The sequence below is a fragment of the Rhinatrema bivittatum genome, chromosome 1, assembly GCF_901001135.1.
Source record: "Rhinatrema bivittatum chromosome 1, aRhiBiv1.1, whole genome shotgun sequence".
Taxonomy (NCBI): Eukaryota; Metazoa; Chordata; class Amphibia; order Gymnophiona; family Rhinatrematidae; genus Rhinatrema; species Rhinatrema bivittatum.
The window spans coordinates 248,774,062-248,801,025 of NC_042615.1; the positions used below are offsets into that span (position 1 = coordinate 248,774,062).

At 42.3% G+C, this 26,964-nt stretch overlaps 1 protein-coding gene across 2 annotated transcripts in view; it reads right to left on the reverse strand.

The window, feature by feature from the left end:
* CTNNA2 (catenin alpha 2) overlaps window positions 1-26,964 on the reverse strand; it is a 2,350,558-nt gene that overhangs the window by 1,701,203 nt on the left and 622,391 nt on the right. For both annotated transcript variants that reach the window (XM_029593361.1, XM_029593351.1), the window contains exon 7: window positions 14,524-14,727. In XM_029593361.1, coding sequence (XP_029449221.1) covers window positions 14,524-14,727 — 204 coding nt within the window. The remainder of the gene's footprint in view (window positions 1-14,523; window positions 14,728-26,964) is intronic.

Below are 26,964 nucleotides of genomic sequence, written 5' to 3' on the forward strand. Positions count from 1 at the left end.
GGTAGTTTTTCTGAGATGACAGATAAGGATCAAGTAGGAAAGCAAAGGACATTAGCTCTGAAATTCTTTTTTCCTTCATTGTGTTTTTCTGATATATATATATTTTTTTAATGTAGCATAGGAGCCATCATTGCAGTAAGCAGGGGTAGAGTGGAAATCATTTAACTGCTTTGAAAGAGCATGGAGAAGGGCAAGCTGTAGCCAGTGACTGTAATGCCAAGGCTGGAGTTACGTTTTCTATTTGTAAGCCGGCACTGCAAGTGCCATCTTTTAAGGTTGAAAAAATTAATGATCCTATGAAATATTTATGGCTATTTGGATGAATTTGTACAGATCAAACTGTTTGCAACCTGCACTGCATGTCAGGAATGACTAAATCAAACTTCTTGGCATATAGCACAACAAAAAAGGTTGTGTACTGGCAAGGTACTGTATTCAATGAACTTATATTGATATGACGGGATGCCCAGTTTTTCCCTTGAAATTGGCTCTGCCACTAACAAAAGTGACAACAATGGTTTCAGCTGGTCTGATTGTCCTTTGTGTGTGTCAGAGGACTTCACCAGATCTTGCCCCTAAAGTGATGTCTATAGTGTTAGAGTTATTAGGGAGGTATAGCACTTCCCTAAAACTGCTGCAGTTATGCAATACGGTCAGAGGGTCAGAGAAGGGGAAAGAATTCCAGGACCTGGAGTTCTGCTGGGATACTCTCTCTTCACAGAGTGCTGCTATTGGGCTTCTCTCTCTCTCTCTCTCCACAGGGAAGGTTCAGGAGAACATTCTGTTCTGCTCAGAGAAGGTGGCTGGGACCTGAGGGCCTGCTGAGAGGAGGATTCCAGGACAGGTGAAGTCCTGGGAGTCCAGAGAGTACCGAAGGAAGTATTACTCCTGAAGAGACTCAGAGTCTGAGGAGCCCCAAAGAGAAAAGGGTTGCACAGAATCTGCTGGATGAGTTCCAGGAGTAAGCCTGCCTGGGGAAATTCACAGAGGCCTGGCTGATCAGGCAAATCCACCAAGTGCTCCCGTAAGAGAAGAAAGAGAGGAACAGAGAAGATTCAGTTGCCCAAAAGGTACTGGGAGGGTGCAGGGGAGATGGGTACCTTTCTCATAAAGCTTACCTTTGTGGGAAGGAGGGTGTGGAAAAGCGATTGTGATTGCATTGTGGCCTATTTTTGGACTTTGCATTGCAGGAGTGCACTATCAATTGTTATACTATTTGGGACTTTGTTTTTCCTGCTGCTAGTTTGCAGTAAACTCATTTTTGGATGACAGAATTGGAGTAAAAAGTCTTTTTTGGTGTGACTGGACTGGTATGCAGTCCAGAGAGAGACAAAATCCTAAGGGCCTTGGAAAGACTCTCTTTCCTACCCTGTGTGGGAATCCTGGGAGGCCATGAGGCTTTGATTGGTTTGTGACCCTCCCTGTGTGCCCCCATGCCCATGAGCTGACCTGGACAGGGCTAGATTGAAAACCTATGGTTCCTGCAAAGATCTGCTACAAGTTTTTAATATAGTTAGAAAGATAATACAAATATACTGCCAGTGCTTTGCAATTATTGATGTAATTTTCCTCATGTCTAAATCCTGTAACAATCAATATTTCTACCACTTCAGTGCTTACACATCGCTGAACTGTGTTATTTTTTTTACTTCTTATGTATTGATTGTTTTTTAATTTTATTGAAACAGCAAATACTAAACCCGAGCCCCAACAGGTTACAGAGAAGACCCATCTCCCCACCAACCCAGTGCCTGGGCAACTTGTCTGCCACATCACAAAGGCAGGACCACTTCAACCCACTTGGCATGAGGGAACAAAGGACCACTGTCATGATCGATGACTCTTTATCTCGCCCCACCACAAAGTGGTCCATCGCACTCTGACCACTGCTTCTGGTGCAACTGCCTCCCCCATCAGACAATCAGCACTTGATTCAACACACGGGGTGCAGCAGAATGGCTCAGACTCCCTTCCATCAAAGTTGTGGCACTGCAGACACACAAATGAACAAATAGAGGGTGGGTAGGAGGGAAACTGCTTCAGCCACAGGGCCAGAAGGGAACACACGCGCCTCTCAAACCTACAACCAATGAACCAATACCTCTCTCCAGAAACCATCCAAATAGAGGGAAAGTACCTCTCCTGCATGGTTTTGAACTGCAACAATCACCTCACACGGTTGAACCCTCCCCTTAGCTCAGAAAGGGGCCAGCAGGGTTTGTGGGGGAATGGGACCTGTCACAAGGTTACTCCAGAGGCCAGGGACTCCGCCCACTTGCCTGCCTTCCACTTCTGTACAAATTTCTAGCATGAGGAGCATTGAATATTTTCTCCTATGTCTACTGTGTGCCCACTTTTATTCTTATTTGTAGTGACAGTCCTTAGCTGGAGGATATGAAGCTGGGGCTCGTTCCAGGACTCTGCAATCATGGGTCCTAAATCCAGACACTTTGACGGTAACTTTCAAACCGGCATGTGATGTGTTTCGTTAAGCCCTATCATCTTGGGCTTTGTGTCGGGGCCCCCATGGGAAATTTCATATTTCCTGCGATTCGGGGGGGGGGGGGGGGGCGCCGATTTTTGTGTTAGTGCACTACCTGTGAGCTCTGAATACTGTATAAATGGACTTTATGTGATGTGAAAGTACTGAAGCTTTATGTTAATCTTGAAAGTGGAAGATGTGTGTCAAGAATTCACTGTGTCAGTCCCAGAAAGTAATTACCGTGGGAACTGACCTGGAATGGAGAAGTGGACTGGATTTAAGCCTTGATTAAAATTGCCCTCTTATTTCTGCTCGCCGTACATATTGGACTGAGTTTTCAAAAGTATATACACATGTAACATGCTGTTTTACTCACGTATCTAGACCTTTTGAAAATCACCCCAGGAGCTGTACATGTAAAGAGATGCGCGGAAGCAATTTCACATGCATTTTTGCATGTATTTGAAAGTGATGTTCCCGGGCAGTAGAACAATTCAGGCCGGATTTTCAAAAGGTTACGCGTGCTGGGCCTATTTTCAAAAGGCCCGGCGGTGCGCATAAATCCCCGGGGCTGTGCGTAAGTCCAGGGGCTTGCAAAAAGGGCTGGGGAGGGGGCGCGGCGTGGGCAGTCCTGGGCGGTCCTGGGGCGGGGCGGGGGCAGGATCGGCAGCTCCTGGCACAGCGGCCATTTGCCGCTGTGCCAGAGATCACGTGCTGGCAATTGGCCGGTGCGCACAACTTGCGCCTGCCCGGAGGAAGGCGCAAAAGGTAAAACAAAACTTTTGGGGGGGTTTAGAGGAAGGAGTGGGAAGGTCAGGTTAGGGGGAGGGAACGGAGGAAGGCAGAGTGGCTCGGCGCGCACAAGGTGCACAATTGCGCACCCCCTTGTGCGCGCCGACCCCGGATTTTATGACATGCGTGCGCCTGCGCGCGCATGCTATAAAATTGGGCGTACATGTGTGTGTGCCGGGTAGCGTGCGCACACTTCTTTTAAAATCTGCCTCTTTATGTGTGTACTTTCTAAAGTCAAAAGTATGTGCATAAATGTACACGTGAACATTTATACTTGTTTACATGCAGGCATAAAGGTGCGCATGTATGCCACGCAAGCATTGAGGTCAATGTGTCCCTGCCAATTTTCAAAGTGGAATTAGGTACGTAAGTCCACTTTGAAAATTATAGCTGAAGTCTGCATGTAGTTTGCAGACGTGCACTATGTTGTAGACGTGGGCTCTATAAGTCAAGAAATGTGTTTGTTATCACCTTATCTATTAATAAACCAACATTAAGACCCTATCCTCAGTCGGGTTGGACTGCAGAGGCTTTCAATCTGACAGTAGGTCTTGTGCATGGGAGCGTGCAACCCTGCTACAGAGCCCTTGGGCCAGCCTTGTGTGGCCCGTTCTATTAAAATTATCAACCAACAGAGCCAATAATAATAAAAGCATTGCTATTCCATAAAATATGGTTATGTTGGGAGGCATTATTCTCAAAATAGAATGGCAATAACATGTTGAGTTTTTCAAATCTAGTCTCTGTTGAGTGTTCAGCCCCTTCTGCTCCGTGGTTTGCATAATAAAATCACACTGCATTGGTAGAATACTCTCCAAGGCATATAAAGTGCCTCACTTGAGCAGAAGTACAATTTCCCGCCCTTATTGAATTCTGTGGTGTCAAGAGGATCCCTTGAGGACTCCTTATAATTGAGGCACCATAGTTATACAAAGGTGATCCAACTCAGTGTTAAATCAGCATGCTCTAGACCTTATGATATTTATTAATAACGCAGCAAAGCCTAAAGAAAATAACATCCCCACTGAACTATAGAAATCATTTTCAGTTGAAATCCAGTCTAAATGTACATACGTTTAACACACAGTTGGCAGAGGTTTATTAATCCACAAGTTTTATTTACTTATAAAATAATTAGAAAAGATATTTAGCATAGCTCAAATCGATTACAAAAAGGAAACCATTTATCCCTGGTTGAGAAGTATGTCTGTCTAACAGTAATAAGAAATGCATCACATTTGCCACTTTTAGTGATGAAATTTCTGGTGTTGAGTATGTTTAAAGAGGAGCCAGAAAGGGGAGATTTTTTTTAGCCTTATAAGATCATAACTCAGAAGGAATGAGGGATTCCAAAAGGGGCTGGCAGAGAGGCCCAGTGTAGCACAGGTCTCCAGTGACCAGATCGTGTTTCAGAAAAATCTTTCATTTATTCCAACACCAGTATATAATTCTATTCAGATACAAATTTATATTTTTAAGTAATTCAGAAAATAAAATGACAATTGTTTTTGGATAACAAATCTACATCAGTGCCAACTTCATCTGGTTTGATATGAGCTAGCACGTTTCTCCCACTGGGGTCTGTTCATCCACATATTTTCTGAGATAGCTTTCAGAAATGCATGAAATCTCTGTATGTCTGCAGTACTCAGTAACCAGACTAACCACAGGAAAGGTAGCAATGATCCTGAGAACTGGAGCGTCTCTGTTGGAGCTTATTCGTTTCTACACTAGTATGAAACCTCTGTGCCTTGTACATTGTAAGTCATGGAACAATTCTGACATTTTTTACCATGAGCATGCTAAATCTTTTTGCATCTGGTTAAGTGCTTTTTAACTAGCCTTTTTTTTTTTGTGAGTCTATACTAAACTTAGTTTTGCTAATTGCATAGGCCCCAATATGTGCACAAGAAGACACTGTGACTGAGGCATCCTTTTGCAAAGCATTTTCTCCTTAGAAGATGTTACAAATGTTGCAGGATTCTTGTGAATCTTTTTAGTACATGATGTTTACTGTATGAAGTATTTACACCAATACAGCTAAATTTGAGAATATCGCCAAGTCAGGCACTACATGTCAAAAACATTGTTGTCAAGTTTGTATACCATAAGACACAAAAATAAATTTTGAAAAATAATTTTTGAATGGTAAACAAAGAATGGACAACAATGATTTATGATAAATTATTATATTCAGTAGCTCATGTAACAAAACATGCAACCATACATATGTTACAATAATAATTTGAAAATTAAAAAATATGTGCATTCATTGAAAGATTTTTTTTCAAAAAGTATTTCGGGCATTTTGCTGCACAGGGTAAAGGTTTATTTTATATTATTATTTTAGACCTGTATTATATGGCATTCACAATTTTTCACTGCAGCATGTCCTGTAGATTATAGTTCTCAAGATTTCCCAAAGAATGTCAGTCAAAGCTTAGCGTCTTTTCTTTTTCTAGATAAGAGATGTTGGAGTGATAACCAGAGTTTTGCTCTTTCATTAGTATTAAAGAAAAAAGTACAACTAACAGGCCGATACAGTACAGTGCACTCCAGCGGAGCATACTGTTAACCTGCATTTGGACGCGTGTTTTCGACATGCTAGCTTTACCCCTTATTCAGTAAGGGGTAATAGCAAGTCGAAAATGCGTGTCCAACCCCCCAAAACCAATAGCGCCCGCAACATGCAAATGAATGTTGGTGGCCCTATTAGTTATTCCCGCGCAATACAGAAAGTAAATGTGCAGCCAAGCCGCACATTTTACTTTCAGAAATTAGCGCCTACCCAAAGGTAGATGTTAATTTCTCTCGGCACCGGGAAAGTGTACAACCTCCGACTTAATATCATGGCGATATTAAGTCGGAGGTCCCAAAAGTTTCAAATAATCAAAAATAAAAAAAAAACATTTAAAATCAGCCCATGGCTTGCGGGTTGAAAACCGGACGCTCAATTTTGCTGGCATCCGGTTTCCGAACTCGTGGCTGTCAGCGGGTTTGAGAACCGACGCCAGCAAAATTGAGCATCGGTTGTCAAACCCGCTGACAGCCACCGCTCCTGTCCAAAAAGAGGCGCTAGGGATGCGCTAGTGTCCCTAGCGCCTCTTTTTACCGCGGGCCCTAATTTGAATATTTTTTTTTTCTGAATCGCACGCACGGGAGAGTGGCCTGTGTGCGCTTGCCTGCTCTCCCGCAATCTTTACTGTATCAGCCTATGAGTAAAGAGGAAGCACATTAGAAACACTTTACCTCAATAATATGTATAGTTTGGCACAGTCAAAGAAAGATATGCCACCATTTAAACAGCTACTGTAAGTTTTCTTGACTGGCTATAGATGAACGTGATGTCAGTAACAGAACAAAGCATGTTTCTGAAGCAACTGCAAATTCAAACTGCTATCACAAAACTTGGTACTTAAAATAGACACTACAAGGCAATGATGTGTGATAATCCATCAGTTTGAAAGCTCTTTTACAGGAATTTTAAGAGCTTGCACCTAAAACTAATAATTCTAAGAGACAAGATTCTGCAGAAAGCAATCCAAGGAGCCACATTTCACTTGATCACCTGATTCTTAACAGTGCCTTACACTGTGTGATGTCCAGCTCAAAATAAAGCAGCATCATTCCATTCCCTTTGTCGTGAGTACAGAAAATATCTTTTACCTGTCATATTTGCAATGTCAACCATCTCCACTGCAAACTCTACAAAATAAAGATACAAGCAGGCCTTATATGAGTACAGAGACACACATTGTTGCTAAGCAGTTCATGGGTAATTGAAACATTCATGCATTCAAAATCCCTCTGCAGGTTAGAGGAAGGCTCTAGTTAATATTTTAATTGTTTTACAAGCAACAAAAATGTTCTTTTCACTTGCACCAAACAGCAGCATGCACCCAGTGCTAACAGCACATGTGGTAGTTAAAGAAGACAAAGCTAGAGAAAGATGCAAAATTCTGTCTTTTAAAGATAAAGAAATCAAATTATTAATTCCATTTCAAAGAAGGAGTAAACATGTCCGCAAAGACATAGCCATGTTGTACAAGATCCTCTATCTCAGTGTTCCTTTAGATAAAACTACATTAGTGTGCATTGGAAAAGAGGTAGGAAAAGAGAGGGAAAAAGTACATTTTTCCATTTCACAATTAGGCCTGGATTCACCATTCTATCGCAGAATGGTGAATCCAGCAAAATGGGGGGCGGGCCTGTGAAAGCCGGCAGCCTTCGCACCACCACGGTGTTTTCGCTGCCAGCTTTCGCATCTACTGGCGACGATAACGTTGCTTACCTTATCACCGCCAGCGGAGACACCGCGGAGTCTGCCTCCTCGCCGCCCTGACTCCTCCCCTCGCCACCCCGACTCCGTTCCCAGCATGCTATCGCCTTCGATAAGCATTTGAAAATGACCCACTTAGTTTGTTGAATGTTCCTCCAGACTTATTTTCCGACTTAAAGATGTTAATGAGTGAATTTCCATGCACAAGTCAATGTCAAAACATGCCAGTTCCACAGGGCTTTGTCTTAAAAAAAATAAAATAAAAATAAAGGGTTTCCAAATGCAGCTGATGCGAACATTTCACAGGAATTTTATTCCCGTGTTTTGTAAAAAAAAAAAATATTTTTATTCAATGCCACAATACAAAAGCCCAAAGCTTTTGCATCATGGAGGTACGATTTCGACAGCCGCGGTGCGCCGGCTTCCGGCTTTCGTACCGAATAGCGCCACAGTGAAAGGTGGCGCTATTCGGCGCACTGCTGCCGACAATCTCAGTAACATTATCGCCAGCAGCGAAGACACCACCGACTCCGCCCCCTCCCTGCCACGACTCCACCCCAATCTAATTTACATGCTATCGCACGCGAAAAGGGCCTTTTCACGTGCAATAGAGGCTTATCGCACGAGTCACGGCCGTATTGCGTGCGATAAGCCTTTCATAAATGACCCCCCCTTAGATTGTAAACCCTCTGGGGATAGAGAAATGCCTACAGTACCTGAATGTAATCCACTCTGAAGTGCTGAAAAAAGTGGAATATAAATCTAAAAATAAAACTGGCTATATTCATATATGGCATACATTTATCCAGATAGCTTACCCAGTTTCCCTGTGGCAGAGTGGCTGTAGTTCCTGATTTATCTGGATGGATGCAACAGAAGCAGAAAGATTTTTGAAGTAGGAAGCAAGAAGTGATCTTGTAAATATGAGATTAAGTCTGAGGGTAGCAAATATGTGTTCTGTAAGCCAAATTGGCTTTATAATATTCTGAAGCAATGGCTCACACCAAACAGCTGGATAGTCCATGTGGGTGACAGTCAATCATATGGTTCAACTACTTAGTAATTTATCTCCTTGAGGCTGCTTATGTAATGGTTAATGGAATGTTTAATTATTTCCTAGAGTATATATTACTTTCTTGGAACCCTACAAAATGTGGTCTAATTTACATGAGAAATGTGTTTTCTTAGCTTCATTTTCTGCCTAGTGAGGTAATTTCAAAATATGGGTTGTTTTTTTTTTTCAACATTATTCTTGATCTTGAGAGTTGTTAAAAATGGAAAAATGAAATGGATTCCCTCCAAGAAGCAGAATACGTAAAAATATTAAGATTGTTCTTAAAAGTGATTTTTGCTATTCTCTTCCTGGTGTAAGTGTTAGTGTTCCAGACTCAGGCAATACTTCTTTTGTGATGATCTGTGACACAAATAAATGTTAAATAAAATCAGAATTATTTATGATACTATAATAAAACAACTACTTTGGTTCCATATTTTATTCCTTTTGGACAAATGCTTTTTTCCCATTAATGAAGAATGATATTTCCCAGGGTAGATTATGGTTTGGTCTCATTTTTTCTAACATCCTAATGTATTCTGATACTTGTCACTACTTCTCCTTTAAGGTGCATAGGAAACTTTATTGCTTTACACAGAACTGCCCGCATATGTCCATAGAAATGTGCAGAATTGTCATACTCTGAACTGTTCATGGAAATGAGAATTAATACTAGAGATGTAAGAATGAATGTCAAAGCAAAGAGAATTAAGACAGAGAATAACTGTGACATCCATCTTTAAATCTCAGGGGCCTATTTACTAACTATGTGCTATGCTTTGTGTACTTATTCAAGGAATTTAAATGCACATGCTAAACAGTTCCCACTTTACAAAGGCCCAAGCATGGACCAAAAGTAGTAACAATTTGTAATATATACCCAGGTATTTTAAAAAGTAACACACCCACATTTGCAAAACATGTAAATAGCATTGTAATGACTTCCTCTGTCATTATCATACTACTTACTAAGAGCCCAGGACCTTGCTTTTAGCTTGCTAAATTTGGCTTTTGGTTCAGAATTGTAGTTAACTTTTAGCATGCCAACCCAGCTTGACAAAATTGACATTCGAAAACTTAAATATCACCATTAGAACTCTTTCCCAGCAAAATCACAAGCCCCCTAAGTCCCCTATATTCTCCTTCCCAGCGATATTATCCCACTAAGACATCTTTCTCCAGTCAATGCCATCCCCCTCAGACCCACAGGTATATCACTTCCACGCACTATGAATCCTATACTCCTAGCTCCTCCTGCCATCCCTCAGGCTGAGCTGGCAAGAGAATGACTTTTTACAACCTAACAGCTTGGCTTGCTGTACAAATATGGTGACATTTGACAGTGTAGCAAACTTTGAATTGCAGCACCAAGCAGTACCAGGTCTCTGATGGAAGCTGAACCACTCTGGGAAGAGCAAGCATGGTAAAGATCTGGGAGGTAGGAGGAGAGTGATGTTTTGGATGGTAGGGTGTATATGGGCTCAGAGTAGCTTCTTGGGCCAATAGGTCATGGATCATTCTCGGGGGAATCAACTCTGCCTCTTTTATAGAAGTTGCTTTAGCTACCAGTGAGGTTGTGATGTAAATTTAAACTACTGCTATTAGCCTTTAAGACCTTGTGAGGCTTAGGCCCTTTATACATCTGGTATGTTGTTGCGTCCGTCGGTCTCAGACGGCTTTGCCCGACATGCCTCACCTCTATTTCAGCCTTCTCTACCAGCCTCAGGAGAATGGCGTCTGTAGCATCTCCTTGCCGCACCCTCCGGCATCCCCGGAGCGGCTTTGGCGCCGAGTTAGCAACGGATTGGATTTGTTCCGGTCTGAAGCTGCTTTGCCTGCTTCTGCTGCTGCTGGAAGCTATTTACACCCCGGGGTTCTACTAACTTGGGTACCCGCTCCTCGGGGGCCCTTCGCTTATTTCCAGGTGCCTATCATGAATCCAGGTACTCGCTCCTCGAGGGCCTGTGTTTCTATCCTGGTGCCTGCTACCAATTCTTCTACCTGCTGGAACACTACCTATCAGCTACAGAGAGTGAGTACTACTTCTCCCAGTCTGTTCATCTACATCGGGCCCTACACCACCATTATGGAACGGGTCTCCTCTGCCGAGGATCACAGACTGTTGCTACCTATCCTCTCTCTACTGCTCATTGGGAACTCTATCTACTCAGCTACAAGGGAGTGTGTTATAACATCTGCCAGTCTGTCTCTCCTACAGTGCCTCACTGGATATCTGCATCGGGGCCTTATACCTCCGTTGTGGGACGGGTCTCCTCCGCCGAGGATCACAGACTGCTGCTATCTAATCCACTCTCTACTGCCACCTCTGGTGAACCATACAAGCTGCATAATAAAGATATATTTTCTGTGTTTGTGCATCTGAGTCTAGCCTGGTGCTACAGTTCCCTACGGGGCTCCTCCCCTTGGGAGGCACTATCATTGTTGCCCCTAATAATCCACCAAACACCTCAATATCATAACATATGTTATCTAGGAGATCCTCAATTAGGCATGCATGTTCACAGTATTGTCATCAATTCCAACTTCCATCAGTTAAGGCCTTCCAACATATTATGTTACAAAATTGTTCATTTACTATGATAGGGCCTAAAATCTGGAGCAATCTTCCCTTATCAATTAGGGGCAGATGCTATAAAAAACACAGAAAGCGGGCACTGAAAAGTCAGCACCCGCTTTCTTAATGGGTGCCATACTATAAGCAAATTAGGGGGTCGCGCTAGCAAGGAGGTGCTAGGGTCACTTTCGGGAAAATTCATTTTTTAGGGTTAGTTTTTTCTGCTTCTCTGTACTTCTTTTCAATGTGCTCAGCTATTAATGCCTGCACCAGGCAGGCGTTAATATCTGAGCGATAAATGTGTGTCTAAGATGCACATTTATTTTTTTTGCATTTGAATGAATGAGTAATAGCCTCATTCACATGCATTTGCATGTGATGAGTGCTATCTCATTCACTCCGCGTCGGACACGCGTTAAATAGGCGTTAATCCTCCTATTGCATTAGGGGGTGGGTTAGCGCCTATTTAACCCATGTCTAGCTGCGAGTTATACTGTGCGCTTGGCTGAGCGCACTGTATTGCATCGGCCCCTTAAAGAGGAGAAAAATTTGATGCAGTTTCAGCATAAGGTAAAAATCTGGTTAATGGTATCTGAGTTGGATGAATTCAAGAAGGGATAACAGTGATGTTTATGATTTGTTTTTAGTATAATTTGTTTTATTTGTATCATGTATCATGTATTTTTATTTTATTTTTTATTTCGTTGATTATTTTGTACATCATTTTAAAAAGTTTTATTCTAAAATTTGAAAAGCAATCCATACATTTATAAAAATAAATAAATAAATAGATAAATAAATAAATAAGACACAAAGATTTTGTAACTTTTGGGGAGTTGAAGAGAAGAGACATAGGGTCAGGAGCTATGACTCTCATTCATTGGAATTCTTTGTGGAGCTTGTGGGTTGGGAGGGACAGGGATCAGGCCTACAGGCCTGCAATAATTTTTTTTTTTTGTTTTTAACCTGCTCTAAACTGAATATAACCAGTTAAGTTTGAATTTATCTGGGTAACATTTCTGGAAAACTTTAACCCTACTCAGTGGCACCATCTAGACTAGGCTAAATAATTTATTTGGCTAACTTTAAATAGTGGAATGGGCCAAGTAAGTTATCTGGCTAAGTTTACTCCTTTCCAGAATGACCCAGGAATGCCTCCATTATATTCAGATAACATTTATCTGGTTAGTTACTTAGGCCTGGATTCATCATTCCTTGCATCATTCCTTGCAGAATGATGAATCCTGGATTCATCATTGCTTGCATCATTCCTCGCAGAATGATGAATCCTGCGAAAACGAGGGGCAGAGGGGGTAAATGGGGGTGGGCCTGAGAAAGCCTGCAGCCTTTGCTCCACGGCGGTGCACCAGCTGGTGGCTTTCACACCGAATAGTGTCACCATGAAAGGTGGTGCTATTCGGCGCGCTACTACCGACGATAATATTAGTAACATTATCGGCAGCGAAGACACTGCTGACTCCGCCCCCTCCTTGCCGTGACTCCTCCCCTCCCCCTAATTTGCATTCTATATGGCCGTATCATGTGTGATAAGCCTTTGATAAATGACCCCCCTTAGCTAGGTAAAATGTATCCAAATTCCAGAGTCAGATAGTCAAATCTCGGGGGTACATTTTAAAAAAAAGCTTGAGCATGTACTTTTGTTCGTGCACCAGGCGCAAACAAAAGTACACTGGATTTCAATAGATACACGCGTAGCCGCGCGTATCTTTTAAAATCCGGGCTCGGCGTGCGCAAGGGGGTGCACATTTGTGCACCTTGCGCATGCTTCTGCGCGCACTGCCCATTCCCTCCACCTCCCCCTACCTTCCCCTCCCTTCCCCTACCTAACCCACCCCCCCAGCCCTATCTAAACCCCCCCTACCTTTATCGCAAAAGTGACGCCTGCCCGAAGCAGGTGTAACTCGCGTGCACTGGTGGCCCGCTGGCGCACCATCACCCGACCTGGGAGCTGGTCCGGAGGCCTGGGCCACACCCCCTGGAAAGCCCCCGGGCTGGCCCCACGCCCCCGGAACGCCTCCTGGAATGCCCCGAACATCGTGCCTCCCCCTGACACGCCCCCCTAGCAAAGCCCCGGGCTTACGTGCGTCCCGGGGCTTGTGCGCGCCACCGAGCCTATGCAAAATAGGCCCGGCGCATGCAGGGGGGGGGTTTTAAGGGTTACGCACATAACTTATGCGTGTAACCCTTTGAAAGTCCGCCCCTCGGTGTCTATCCAGATAACTAAAAAGTTATCTGGAAAAACCCTTTAAATAGTATCCTCATCATTATCTTCATACATTGCGCACTAAAGCCAATACACTATTCAGAAAGTGCACTAAAAATTGGCATTGTTGATTTTAGCACATAGGCCTCTAACTGAGATATTTTCTGGCATTCTAGTGGAATGACATCCATCATTGTCAAAAGTTTTGAAGAAAATCTGTTCTAAATGTTACAAATCTATAACTTAGGGAAGGAACTATTGGATTATACAAATTTCAAAATATTAGTTTGGGTTAATTGTTATAAAAACAAAACTCCATTAGATATATCTTGTATGAACCACTGCAGCAAGTTTAATAATTGCTTGGCTCATGTTCAAAGATGGTTTTTCTACTTGTGATAAGTCACTGATTGCATCTTCTCGGGGTCCTTGTTGACTCTCATTTATAATATGACAGGTCTACTCAGTGCTCTGTATCGATATAACAAGTTTCAGATATACAAAAAATTAAAGACAAAAATAAAAAAATGTATCCTTTGAGGAGAAGAACCTAGAGAAGCATGTCTGAAACAACAATATGTGGTATGCTACATTACTCATTGCATGTATGTACATTATTTGAAAATTCTAAGAGGCAATAATTAACATTTCGAAATTTCAGATCTCGCCATACTGAGAATCCACTGAAACAGCTACCGTACACATTCAAGATCTTGTTGTTGTTCCTATAGCTATATTCTGATGACTATAATGATCATCTGCCTCAGAGTCTTACAGCTACAACCAAAAAAGTAATTAGGATCTGAATTGCAGTGACAACTTTATTTCATATTACTTTGCTTGCACACCTGCTCAACCCTTCACAGAATTCTCAACAAACTATGTCTCAAGACATTACCTTGTGATTACTTTTCTCCTTACCAGCTAAGATATATTATGCATGATGCATTCAAACTACAACCGAACAACAAACAAATTTCTCTAAGCAATCTTTCATTTTCTCCAGCTCAAGGATAGCACCTGTGAACCATTCCAAAACATACAAACGCAAATCTTTCATAGCCGTCAAGGAACCAATTAATAAATCTCTAACGCCGGAAAGGAGCTCAGCACTTACATTATTCATGTACTCACTAAGGAGGTCCTGAAGCGCCTGCCGGACAGCGTTGCACTCAGCGACGATTCTTTCCCGCCGGTCATCTCGAGTACATGAAGAATCAGCCATGAGTGCTGCTCCACTGATAATACTTTCCAACCTCTCTTCAAGGGATGGTCGGAATCTGGCCTCGCTGAAGGTCATAGGGTCTAAAATAATCTTGTTCTGAAAAACAGAAACAGAACAAAAATGAAGCAGGAACTTTTTTCATCCAGAGAACAGGCAGTTCAGAAAAACATTGAAGCATATGGCTGGCGTAGTGTAAGGAGCCTTTTGCACTCAAATTATAGATAAACAAAGAACATGACCTTCAATATCCAAATTTCCCATTACTATCCGTTTTTTTTATCACTACCAATTATTTGAGAATGTAAGCATGTGAAATACAAAATGAATACAGCAATAAGCTACAGAACACATTTCCTTATGTAAATAACATTATCTTATTCAGACTACTGAATATTCTAAAATGTAATCAATAAACAAATGGTTATCAGTACACCTCTGAACAGTAGGGCTGTACAACCCAAAAACATTTGTATCATTTTTTTCATTTCATTTAAAATTTTTCCCACTTTTATTTTTTGTTTCAGTTTACTTTTAGTGCACAATGGGGCAGATTTAAAAAGCCCTGTGTACGTAAATCCAGCTGGATTTACGCATGCAGGGGACTTGTGCGCCGGCGCGCCTATGTTGCATAGGTCGCCGGCGCGCGCAAAGCCGCAGGACATGTGTAAGTCCTGGGGCTTTGCTTGGGGGCATGTCGGGGGCGGGGCGGCATTCAGGGGCATTCTGGGGGTGGGGCTGTGGGCATGGTGCTAGCCCGGGGGCGTTCCGGGGGCATGGCAGAGGCCTCCGAACCAGCCCCCGGACTGAGGAATGGCGCACCGGCAGCGTGCCAGTGCGCACAAGTTACACCTGCCTTGGGCAGGCGTAACTTTCTTAACAAAGGTAGGGGGGGGATTTAGTTAGGGCTGGGGGGTGGGTTAGGAAGGGGAAGGGAAGGGAAGGTGGGGGGTGGCCGGAAAAAAAGTTCCCTCCTAGGCCGCTCCAAAATCGGAGTGGCCTTGGAGGGAACGGAGGCAGGCTGCTCGGCTCAGCACGTGCAGGTTGCACAATTGTGCACACCCCTGCACACACTGACCCTTGATTTTATAACATGCACTCGGCAACGCGTGCATGTTATAAAATTGGGCGTAGATTTGTTCACGCCGGGTTGCACGAACAAATCTATGCCTGCGCATAACTTAAAAAATATACCCCAATAATTTTGAGCTAGCAAACACTACCATGCATTACTGCACACTAATTTGCAATAGTGTGCACTAACTCAAAATTAGTGCACTAACTCAAAATTAGTGCACCCCAAAATCAAAATGAAAAAAATGCTGTATATCCCTGTTGAGCAGCAGTTTAGTGACCAATGCAATAAACTTTAGCATTCACTTTAAGTTCCTTTTGCATTTTCTAAAAATAGTGATTTATGCAGGAAAGCCTACTATGCATGTTGAAAAGGTCCAGAAGAATGTTAGTGTGAGTACATCAATATCTGCATGTTCACGCATGCAAATGAAGGAACACCATATGCAAATATGGTGCACTTGTTAATAGAATTCTATTTAATTCCCAACTCAACTTGGTGTTAACTTACTTATGTAAGCCTGTTTGCTAAATAGTATGATGTTGCTAAACTGAGCATACTCTTGTGAGGGCTCAGGTAATTGGAAGCAGAGAGTCTGCTACTGAAGGCAGTGATGTCACTGAACCCAGACTTCCTGGGGCTGAGATGGGACTGATGGAGCAGAACCAATCAAGGGCAAGCTTTTTCTTTTAACCAGCCTATACTAACCGACACCTGCATGGATTGGCACTGACATCTTCATTTTTTTCAACCTGAAGTTTAAATAAACTTTGTCAGTCACCATTTTATTTCATTCCTCTGCTGCAGGGGATGGAGGTTGAATGTATCTGAAGCAATCTTGAGTGGAAAAAAAACTGAAAAAGATATTTTAGAAAAGGGACACAATATGGTGTGCTCTGGGATGTGTCCTTCCTTGTTTTCTCTGTATTAGAGAAAACAGCAGCAATACAAATTTAGTCAGTTCACTGTTACATTAAGGGGTAGATTTTAAAAACATATGTGCGCGTGACCATGTGTGCATGCTACCCGGCACGCCCACATGGACATGTGATTTTAAGCTGTGACCAAAGGTCTTGAAGCAGTGTTCCCCCCCCCCCCCCCCCCCGCAATGGCTGAACCTTGGGGTGGTGAGAGCGAGAGGATTTAACCATCCCTCTGAGGAGTAAGCTCCCCTTCCTCAGTGAAGACGCAGGAGAGTTAACTTATGAGGCTTCATTTGGAGGGCTGTGTCATAAATAAAATGTTCAGAGGGACTGCTTCTTCCTTTTAGGTTTGGTGTTTTCCTCGTCCTACAATCCCTCATATTATAGTGGCTTTCTAACCCTGCACCTATGCAGCAGATCTACCATTCTGTAACAGCACTATCGCCCAGGACTCAAACAGCAAAATTCTGCCTATGAAATGGAAAACTGCAAATGTTACAGCTGGCACTCCAATATACCACTTTTCGGGAGAAACAAATTATAAACCAAACAAAAATGTAGACTGTTTTGATTCTCATATTAGAAACTATATACTAGCAGAATACCTCACCTTGGTAACACACATGCATATACAAAGAAAGTTCCCTACCAAACACAGAATATGTGACCAAAAATTAGAAATGCAAATATGCAGATACAGTGAAAACTGCCATGAAAACCCCTAAGAAGCCAAACTCTGCATGGAGTGTAACACTGGGGAAAGAGTAACAAAAATGCAATTCATTTTTTTCTGCACTGTGCAAAATATAGAAGAGGCACATTTCCAAAAGGCGGATAAATAAGAATAAAAGAATTCCTACAAAATAATTAATATAAGTTATTTTGTATAATCCTTGAACAAATAGGACAAACAGCAGCTATAGCACTAAATTATGTGCTAGGCCAGAAACATAAAAATGCAGGAGATAGGGAAAGGCTCAAACTGCACTCTTCTGACTTGTGCTGGCCCATGGAAAGGGAGAGTTTTAATAAATGACTAATTTTAAATGAAAAAAGAACACTCAAAGACATTTGGAACCCATATGGGTATTAGGCCTATTATAATGCATATTGGGTGTGGGCTCGGTCCACAAAAAGCTGTGAGTAAACTGAATTCAAATTACAATAAAGTAAACCTCCCATACAAAAATGACTAACTGCCACCACTCAAACAGTTAACAAGCCTTTCTATCAAAAAGCAACACCACAAATATTACACTAAGCCCTAAAACACTAATATACCTCCAATTAGGAAACCAAAACAAGTTAGGCTGCTATAAATCCCTACGGAAGAAAATACACACTATCAGAATACCTTACCTCAGTCACACAATCAGAACACAGACAGGCCCTCAACAAATGCAGAATAAACAGACCATAAAGTAAATAGAAAATTTCAGATAAAAACTGAACTGGAAACTGCAACAAGCCAGATACAGTGTGCAGTGCAACAATGGAAAAACAGAAACATGGCCATTCCTCAGAAAATATCAAATAAAATGAATATCAAGAAAATCATAATAGTAAAATCATACTAATAAAAAGAATACATTTTAAACAGCTGATAACTAGAACATCCAGTAATTCAAAAACTTTTATAAAAAATATTGAAACATTTACGAAACACCAATAAATTATGTAAATATCTGACACACCAAATAACTCCCAATAATTGAAACTAATAAGGATAAAAATATCCCCTGCTCTCTATACCTGGGAAAATGTTTTCCAGTCATTCTGAGATTGTTATGGATTTGTGTGTGAGGAGGTAGGGGGGTACAGAAGGTTCATGCCTAAACTTTCTCCTCTCTCATGCTCATACTCTCCACACTCTCTCACTGTCAGTCTCATGCTCTCTCACACACACTCACTCTCACACATATTAATATATACATACTCTCTGTCTCTCACACATGCTGGCATATACACATGCTCACTCTTGCACACTGACACACAAACTCACATATATGTTGATATGCAAATGCACACACTCTAACATATACATACATACACAATCTGACACATACACATTTGCACACTCACTCTGCTCTCCCTCCAGAAGACACTAGCTGTAGCAGTCTCTTCCTAGACTAGGGACAACTCTTTCTTCAGACTACCACATCCATGCTGCTCCGTCTCCTTCTCCTCTTTCTTTTATGTGAGACCCGATTATTGCTGCTCCTAATTGCTATTCCAGCCTGATGGTGCTCTGCCTCCTGCTCTTTTAGCCTCATGGTCCAACACTTGCTCCTTTGTTTTTGGATTGTGGCCTGGTGGTGTTTTGCCTCTTGCTCTTCTCGTGGCCTCACAGCCAGACGCTGAACCGCCTCTTGCTTTTTTTTCTTCAGACTGGGGGGCCGATGGTGCTCTGCCTCCTGCTTTTCTGGCTTCCCAGCTGAATGTTTCACCATTCTTAAGCTGTGGGGACAACGATACCTCTTTCTCTTCTAACCCCTGGGGCCCATCCAATGCTTCATTACCTCTTTCTCTTTTGTTTTTGGGGCCAGACCATTGGACCGACAGTACTCTGCTTCCAGCTCTTCTGACCGCCGAGCCCAATGTAGCAACATCAAGTTGCTTCTCTTAAGCCACCGGGGCGCATGCTGCTCCAACAGCTGAGTCCTTCCTCCTAGTGATTCCACCATGTCTTTTCTAAGCCTGCAGATGGTGTGCCGTTATGGTGCCCCTAGGGCAGTTGCATCTATGGCCATGACCACATTGGTCATAGGCTAGCTACAGCTCCGACAGCCTCTGAAAACATGGCTCTGTGTCAGCACAATCTGAAAATATAAAATATTTAAAACAAGTAGTTTTTAAAATTCTAACACTAATTATTTAACCTAACTTACAAATGCCCTGTAAATTTAGGACACACATATAAATCAAATACAAAATTAATTCCTAGAATTTTGGGGTCAATTCTCCCCTGTGTGGGACTAAGAAAATTCACATAAAAATTATTTTGCCAGCTTTGGTTAATATACATAATTTTATCCTGAGCTCAAAAAATGCTGCCAAGGGACCTTAAACATCTCATCAACCTGATAAAACCCTTTTTGGTTGCCAGTTTGGTATACAGCACATTTTAAGATTCTGTACCTGGTTTTTAAGGACCCACAACAGAGGTTGTTCATCAAATTTAATTGATCTCTTAGTACCCTATATTCCCTAAAGGGCCCTGCATTTATTGCAGCAGTACTTGTCAGAACTTCCAGGCTTGAATGTGCACATCAAGTAACTTTTAGTTATTAAGGACCTTTTTATGGAACACCTTGAGTATAGAGATCTGTAAGGAACTGAATTATCCCAGATTTTGTAAAGCAATCAAGTCATGACTTTTTAAATTGTCTTTTGTCGAATCATTTCTGACCGATGATTGTCTTTTAGTTTTATCTAAGTTTTGCTGCTTATTTTATTGTTCTGTATTTTAGTTGTTTTATGATGCTATATTTTCTACATTTGTGTTTTATAATATTATTTCTATTTGTTTATACTTTTTTAAACATTGCATACTCCATACAAATGTTCAGAGTGGATCAACTGTTTACATTTCATAGCTTTGATTACTTTTTGAAAGGCGGTATGACAAATTATTAAACTAAACTTTTTACATAAGACTTCAGGTATGTCCCTACTTTCTTGTGTATACCACTTCACTAGCTTCATTACAATTTATTTGAAGCTCACTATCCCCATTTGGAAATTTGCTCTCCTGATATCAGTAGCATCTGAAACTGAGTGGTAGAAGCATATGAACAATTCTAAGGGTGCAACATCTTTGCAGTCTAAGGGCAAGATGTCTAAGCATGGGGCAGGCAATAAATCCATTTCCATGGGTAAAATGCTGTTTTGTCCATGTAAATTGACTTTTTGATTATTGACTACCCTATGTGTGGGTAAAAATGCCAGTATATGTTAGCAATGTGGGTACTTTTAGCAGCATATGTTTGGAGAAGTTCCCAGGGTAGGGCTTGGTTGGAGGAGGCACTTATATGTGAAGTTTGGAGTAATCAAAGCTATCCATGTAAGTTTCCATTAAACAAGTACCTGCAGATAAAGTAGGCAAAAATGTGATTGGGTACATTTGTGCAGATATAATAAAATTCAAACTATCTGTTTAGTTTTGCTTTGATTATCCAGCAAACACCGTGGCAAAAATTACCTGTGGGGTTTTCCAAAATGCGGCCAGTTCTTACCTACACGTCTATCAGCTCACTGCATCATTTAAATATCCTCTCAAAACTGTAAGGCCCTGTTCCATAGGAAATAATAGGGAACAAAAGTAGGAACCCTGAGAGAAAAAAAAATTGCAATAACTTAGGAAGTTAAAAAATATTAAGAACTGCTGTCATGGAATACCAGTAAGTGTGAAAACATAATAAAACACCTTTTCCCCATCTCTGCAATCTACCTTATAAACTGAATAGCAACTGTCCATCCCATTAAGTAACAGCACTGACACCTCAGCTGGCAGATGATACCTTTCTCTTACACAGAATAATTATTACTCATTCTCCTCTACATCTGACAACAGAGCAAAGCAGAGCTGAAAGTGTAGGAGAAGTGGGAAATGCAACCTCCTATAGACCACATGAGGGCTCTATCTCTGACACTTCTATCGTATAGAATAGTATTTCTCAATCCTGCCCTACAGACACACCCAACCAAACTGATTTTCAGGTTACCCATAATGAATATGTATGAAACAGCTTTCATACATTGAATACACAGTATATGTAAATATGTCAAATGCATATTCATTACGGATATCCAAACCAGACAAGTTAGGTAAGCCTCTAGGGCAGGGTTGAAAGCCACTCCTGTAGAATTCCATCCAGGACATCATTAGTAATCATTTGTTTAAAACAAATGGGCATTGTAAAATGAATGGGACCCCATTTGTTTCTTTCAGCCCCCCCCCCAAAAAAAAAAAAAAAAAAAAAAAGAATAGAGGTAGTCCCTCAAATTAAACAAATCCTATTTGTTCCATTTGTCTCATCCTACATTCATTTCTTTGGGCCATTAAAGTTTATGACCCATAGAAATCAATGGGGAGCAGGTATCAGTTAAAAATTGTTACTATATAGCAAATTAGCAGCCAGCTCATACCAGTGAGTCATGTATGAGGCTATGAGCTGCTGTCAAGGGGACTACAGCAAAGACACAACATGTCATAGTCATCTAGGCTATCACTGCCCTCTAGATCTAGTGATACTGATCTTGGGATGTAATGTGCATTTCTTCTGTGGACATTGTCTTGGGAGGATGCTGTTACCTGCCATGACCCATATATCACCACAGGAGACTTGCTGTCATATTACTACCTGACATATCCCTCATACTGCTATATGGGACTTGCTGCCATATGCTTTCCTGATACCCTTAATTCCACCATAGGGGACTTAGTGCTACATAACAACTTGCCATACCCTTTATACCACCATATGGGGCTTACTGCCTAATGCCTACTTGTACACAAAAGCCCTCAGTCTGAAGAAAGAAATACATGTAGATCAATGTTATGAGCCACGGGTTTTTCGTGTGCCCATGGGCCTCGGCCCGACCCTAGAAGGATCCAGGACTGAACAAAGGGTAGGCGACGTATCGCGGCATGGCAGAGACACGGTCTTACCCTCTGCCAGGCCTGCAAGATCCCAAGGCCAGCAAGATGATGTTAGAAGGTGAACAGTCCTCCGACCGTTCCAAGCCCTTTCGGATCTGCCGCTTAGGATCGGCATGGAGCAGCAGGCCGCCTTGACAGGAAGACATGAGACTATGACTGAAGCAAAGACATCACAACGAAGGCTGATGCGAAAACATGATGCCAAGGCTGTTGCGACGGCATCACAGATGAGGGCTGATGCGAAGACATGACACCAAGGCTGATGTGATGGCATCACGGACAAGACGAGGAGCTTGATGAAGTCCTGATGAGATGAGAAGCTGGGAAGGTAGACATTGGTACTGTCTCTCAGGGTGCCCTACTCAGTCCACCTTCACGGGCGGACCCAATGGGCTGGTCACGGACCACCTTGTCCCACTGTGCGCCCTACACAGCCCAAGGAGGCTGGTCACGGACCACGCAGAGAGTTGGACAAGTGCAGGAAGGAATCCAGCCAAGGCGGGACCGACGACGGAGCCGATGTCATCCGGAGCACCACAAAGAGTCCACTGCCAGCATCTCCACAGACAGACGTGTCCCCCGGAGATCCAAGGCCAGCAGAACAGAAGGCTCAAGAGCACAAGAACAAACACCAAGGAGGGCTGGAACACCAGGAAGCGAGACATTAGGAGACCTGGACGAGGACCTCAGGCAACAAAGACATGACGAGACGAGACGAGGAGTTCCATGAAGAACACTAAGTACCTGTCAGAGCACTGGAAGGCAGAATGCTCCAGGAGCGAAGTAACTCCAATGCAAGGCCACAAGGAATTGCAGGAACAGTCCTTTTATAGGGCTAGCACAGGAAACAGTCTCAAGGTGGGGCCCAGGGCATATTCGGTCGTGGGCCCTTTAAATCTTGTAGAGAGGCGCAGTCGCATGCCTAGGAGGAAGCAGGAACTGTGCAGGACCGTGGACAGAGGTCCTGCACCGACGTCAGCACCGAGGAAGCAGGGCTGGGCCTAGAAGCAGGCCCCGATGACGGCAGCAGCTCCTGCCGCTGCAGGAGGCCCCGAGGGCGGCTCCAGCCACCAATCCAGATCGGACCTTGCGGCCTCCAGCCGTGAAGATGATGAGGACATTGGCGGCGGCTCCGTGCCACGTTGGAAGGTGGAGAAGTCTGCGGCTCCGGCCGCTGTGAAGAAAGCACAACGAGCGGCTTCCGGGCTGCGAGAGAGGACAGAGTCCGTGGCTCCAGCCGCACAGAAGGCCCGACGACGGCTGCATCCGGCCATGTCGGGAAGCAGGCAGCAGCATGGGGTAAGGTACCTGCTTGTGGGGGAACCCGCGGGCAGAGCTCATAACAATCAGAAAACATTAAAGACAGAAATGGTTTACGTGTCATGCACGTGATCACAGTTTTCTTCAGAAAGCCATTTCACAACAAATTCAAAATTCTACCCTGTAGCTAGATGAAGTTAAAGAAGGGAATGTAATAAAAGCTTATTTCAAGAAAATGATTCTTATCATAGTTAATTTTCTTGTATTGAATCTAACAATTGGATAGTGCATTTCAACAGAATGACTGGCATGGTCCATTCCACTCTGCCTTGCTGTTACACACGTTATACCGTAGGGTTATTTGAACCACTCAGCCTTGCTTCCTTGCCCAGACTTTACACCTCAGGGGTCTTTCTGCCACTGTGCCTTGCTGTTGTACCCAGACCGTACATCTTGAGTTCTTCTTGCCAATCTGGGGGCTGCATTGCACCTCTCATGTTATTTTGGTGTCTACATGCCACTCTTTGTGCTAGCTGGCCCCTTTATCAGTGCCTTGGGGTTTACTCTGCCACCTTTTCTGCTATATTCCCCCTTCATGGTGTCTTAGAATAGGATCATGATGTCACTTTTGGTACCAGATTTCCTCTTAAACTGCTGGTACCTTCTTTTAGAGCCTAGGAGTGTTCTTCTCATACTAGCTTTCTTTCTTTGCTCCTCCGATGATGCCTTGGAAATCCTCGTACCCCTTTGCCCCTTTATGGAGTCTTAGGCTATTTATGCCACATTTGTTGCCACTTTGCCACAGTCCAGGTAGCTTGAAGTTCTTTCCCCCTTTTGATGATTTCTTCCTACAAGAAGCCTCATATAGGCTACAAATGCATCTTCCTTTAGGTTTAATGGGAAATGAAAAATGAATCAAATAAAAACCAAATATGTTTGAATTGTTTTGAAACTAAGGAAACAAACTGTGGTTCCCATGAAACAAATGGATGAAATGAAATTAAATGATTTTTTCTACACCCCCATAGTATTTATGTATTCATGCAGGGGGGATTTCTTCATATTTGTCTTGCATGACACGACCATGGAAACATGGCTACCACATTCATCCACCATATTAAGAATGAAACTCATCTGGTAACAAGATACCCTTCTCACTTCATGTGTATTAAGCTTTGTGCGGGGGTATGCAGACAGACATGATGAGGGTAATTCTCAAAAGGCATTTCCCTGGGAATACAGTGATTTACACATGGAAATGGCCTTTTACAAAATTGCTCACTTTGTGGGTGGAGCAAGATGGTAGCATGAGTAGCTGAGTGGTGAACTGCCCTCTGCAGAATCCTTATTTTATATCATTTACCTGAGATTTAGTATACTCTCTAAAATGAAAGGAAGGGATCAGCATGGCAAAGATGCAGTCTAATTGTCATTGTTAGTGAGGGGAGCATCTTGCTTTGCAAAGAAATCTCTGTCTTTCCCTTCCAGATCATATGCTGCTGCCCTATATGGTATTCAGCTTCGGCCTAGCAGCAACCCTGGCACCACTGGATGACATCAGAATCTGGAGGAGGAGCCAGGAATGGATTCAAAGCTCTCTGAGGCAACTATGGACTTGTCAGAAGGTGGAAGCTTCTATGCCAAGAGACATGACCTGCTGCTGGAAGGTGCCACTAATGAGAAGGAGGTTTTAGGAGCTGGGAGAATGCAAGAGCTGCAGGACTGGCAGGGACTGCAAAGTAGCTTCACTGGTCGAGCTTCTTTCCCTTGTTTCGTCACCGGTAGTCATACTTCATGCAATATGGATGACTCTGATGAGATTTGATGCTTTTGTTTCTACTTGTTCATCTGATATTATTTTCATTGACTCAGAATGTTAAAACATTAGAATATACCGAGGAGGCTGGCTCTAAAGAATTTAATGAAAGACTGGAGGTGTTAGAAAAAGATGTTGCAGTCTTCAGTTCTATGAAGGTATAATCCTGGAGAATCAAATTTGTCTTTTAAATCTGAATTTTTGAACTTTTCAAGGGGTCAGATTATACCATCTTGAGAACTAATTAGGAAATATTTTATGGAGGTGTTGAATATTACATCAGAAATGTGGCTTCCTTTGAATAAAATGTATTACTTGTGCAAAGAGAGACAAGCAGACACCCAGATGGAGGTTCCATGTCAATTTAATTGCTTTGTTAGAAAGTTTTTTACAAGATGTACATGAAAGGTTACCCTCCTGGTTTCTTTTGTTTTCAAACAAGATCTGAATATGATTATGTGCCTATAATTTTGTGAAATGCAGCATTATTTATGGGACATAGAATATGGAGTTTTCTGCAAAGATGACACAAGGGAGACAGAAGTTATTTTTTTATGATGTGCCAAGAGACTTGTGCTCTTGGTGATACATTTTTTCTTCGCTATCCATGTAATTATATTGTTAATTATTGTTAGATCAAATAAGTATTCTTTAACCCTGGTCAGTTAAGAACTTTTCTTTATACTAAGAAAATTACTACAGTAAGTCCAGTTGTGAATGGGGCTGCTAGCGAAGGCTAGGTGATCTTTACTGAATATCCTCTAGGTTAATACATGCAGGGAGAATAAGTTTCAAACTGTGCATTATGCGTATATTTGTCTGTGTGCCTGTTTGCTTTAGTATTTTATAATACCCGCATATGATATGTGTGTGTGTTTAATAAAATACTTGCAATTACACCATGCAACATATATAGATGTGCATTCGCTTTTGCCGAATTGGAAAATTGCAACAAAATTGTCCAATTTGGCATGTTTCAGGGAGCCCGAAAAAAATCAGGATTTTCCCATTTTTTCGCAAAAATTTGTTTTTCCGATTAGTGCGCACTAACGGGAGTCAGTGCGCGCTAACTCCCCGTTAGTGCGCACTAACAAAAAGTAACAAAAAGTAACAAAATCTAACGGTTTTTGTTAGTGCGCGCTAACAGGAGTTGGCACGCACTAACGGGGAGTTAGCTCGCATTAATGGGGAGTTAGCACGCACGAACTAAAAATCGATTTTTCGTGAAAAAAAAGACCCGAACTGAAAAAAAACGACAATTTCCATGGCGGCTGAAAAACGAAGAACGACACGAACACAAAAAATGATGCACATCTCTATGCATGTGTGTAAGCTTAGGCACAAATACATGCAATGCATTGAATTCATGTATACAATGTATTGAATGTGCTTATTTAGCCCACCTATTTTAAATATCTATGTGTATATATTTTACACGTGAAATTAAACTAGGACTTATTTGTGCAAATCCCAATTTGCACTTGTAAGCCAGCCAATTTTAAAACATTTGCACATCAAAGAAATTAACCAATTTACCAAATTACTCTATCAGTTCACTCAGTCCTTCTCCAGCTCATCAAGACCCTTCTGCTTCTTCAGC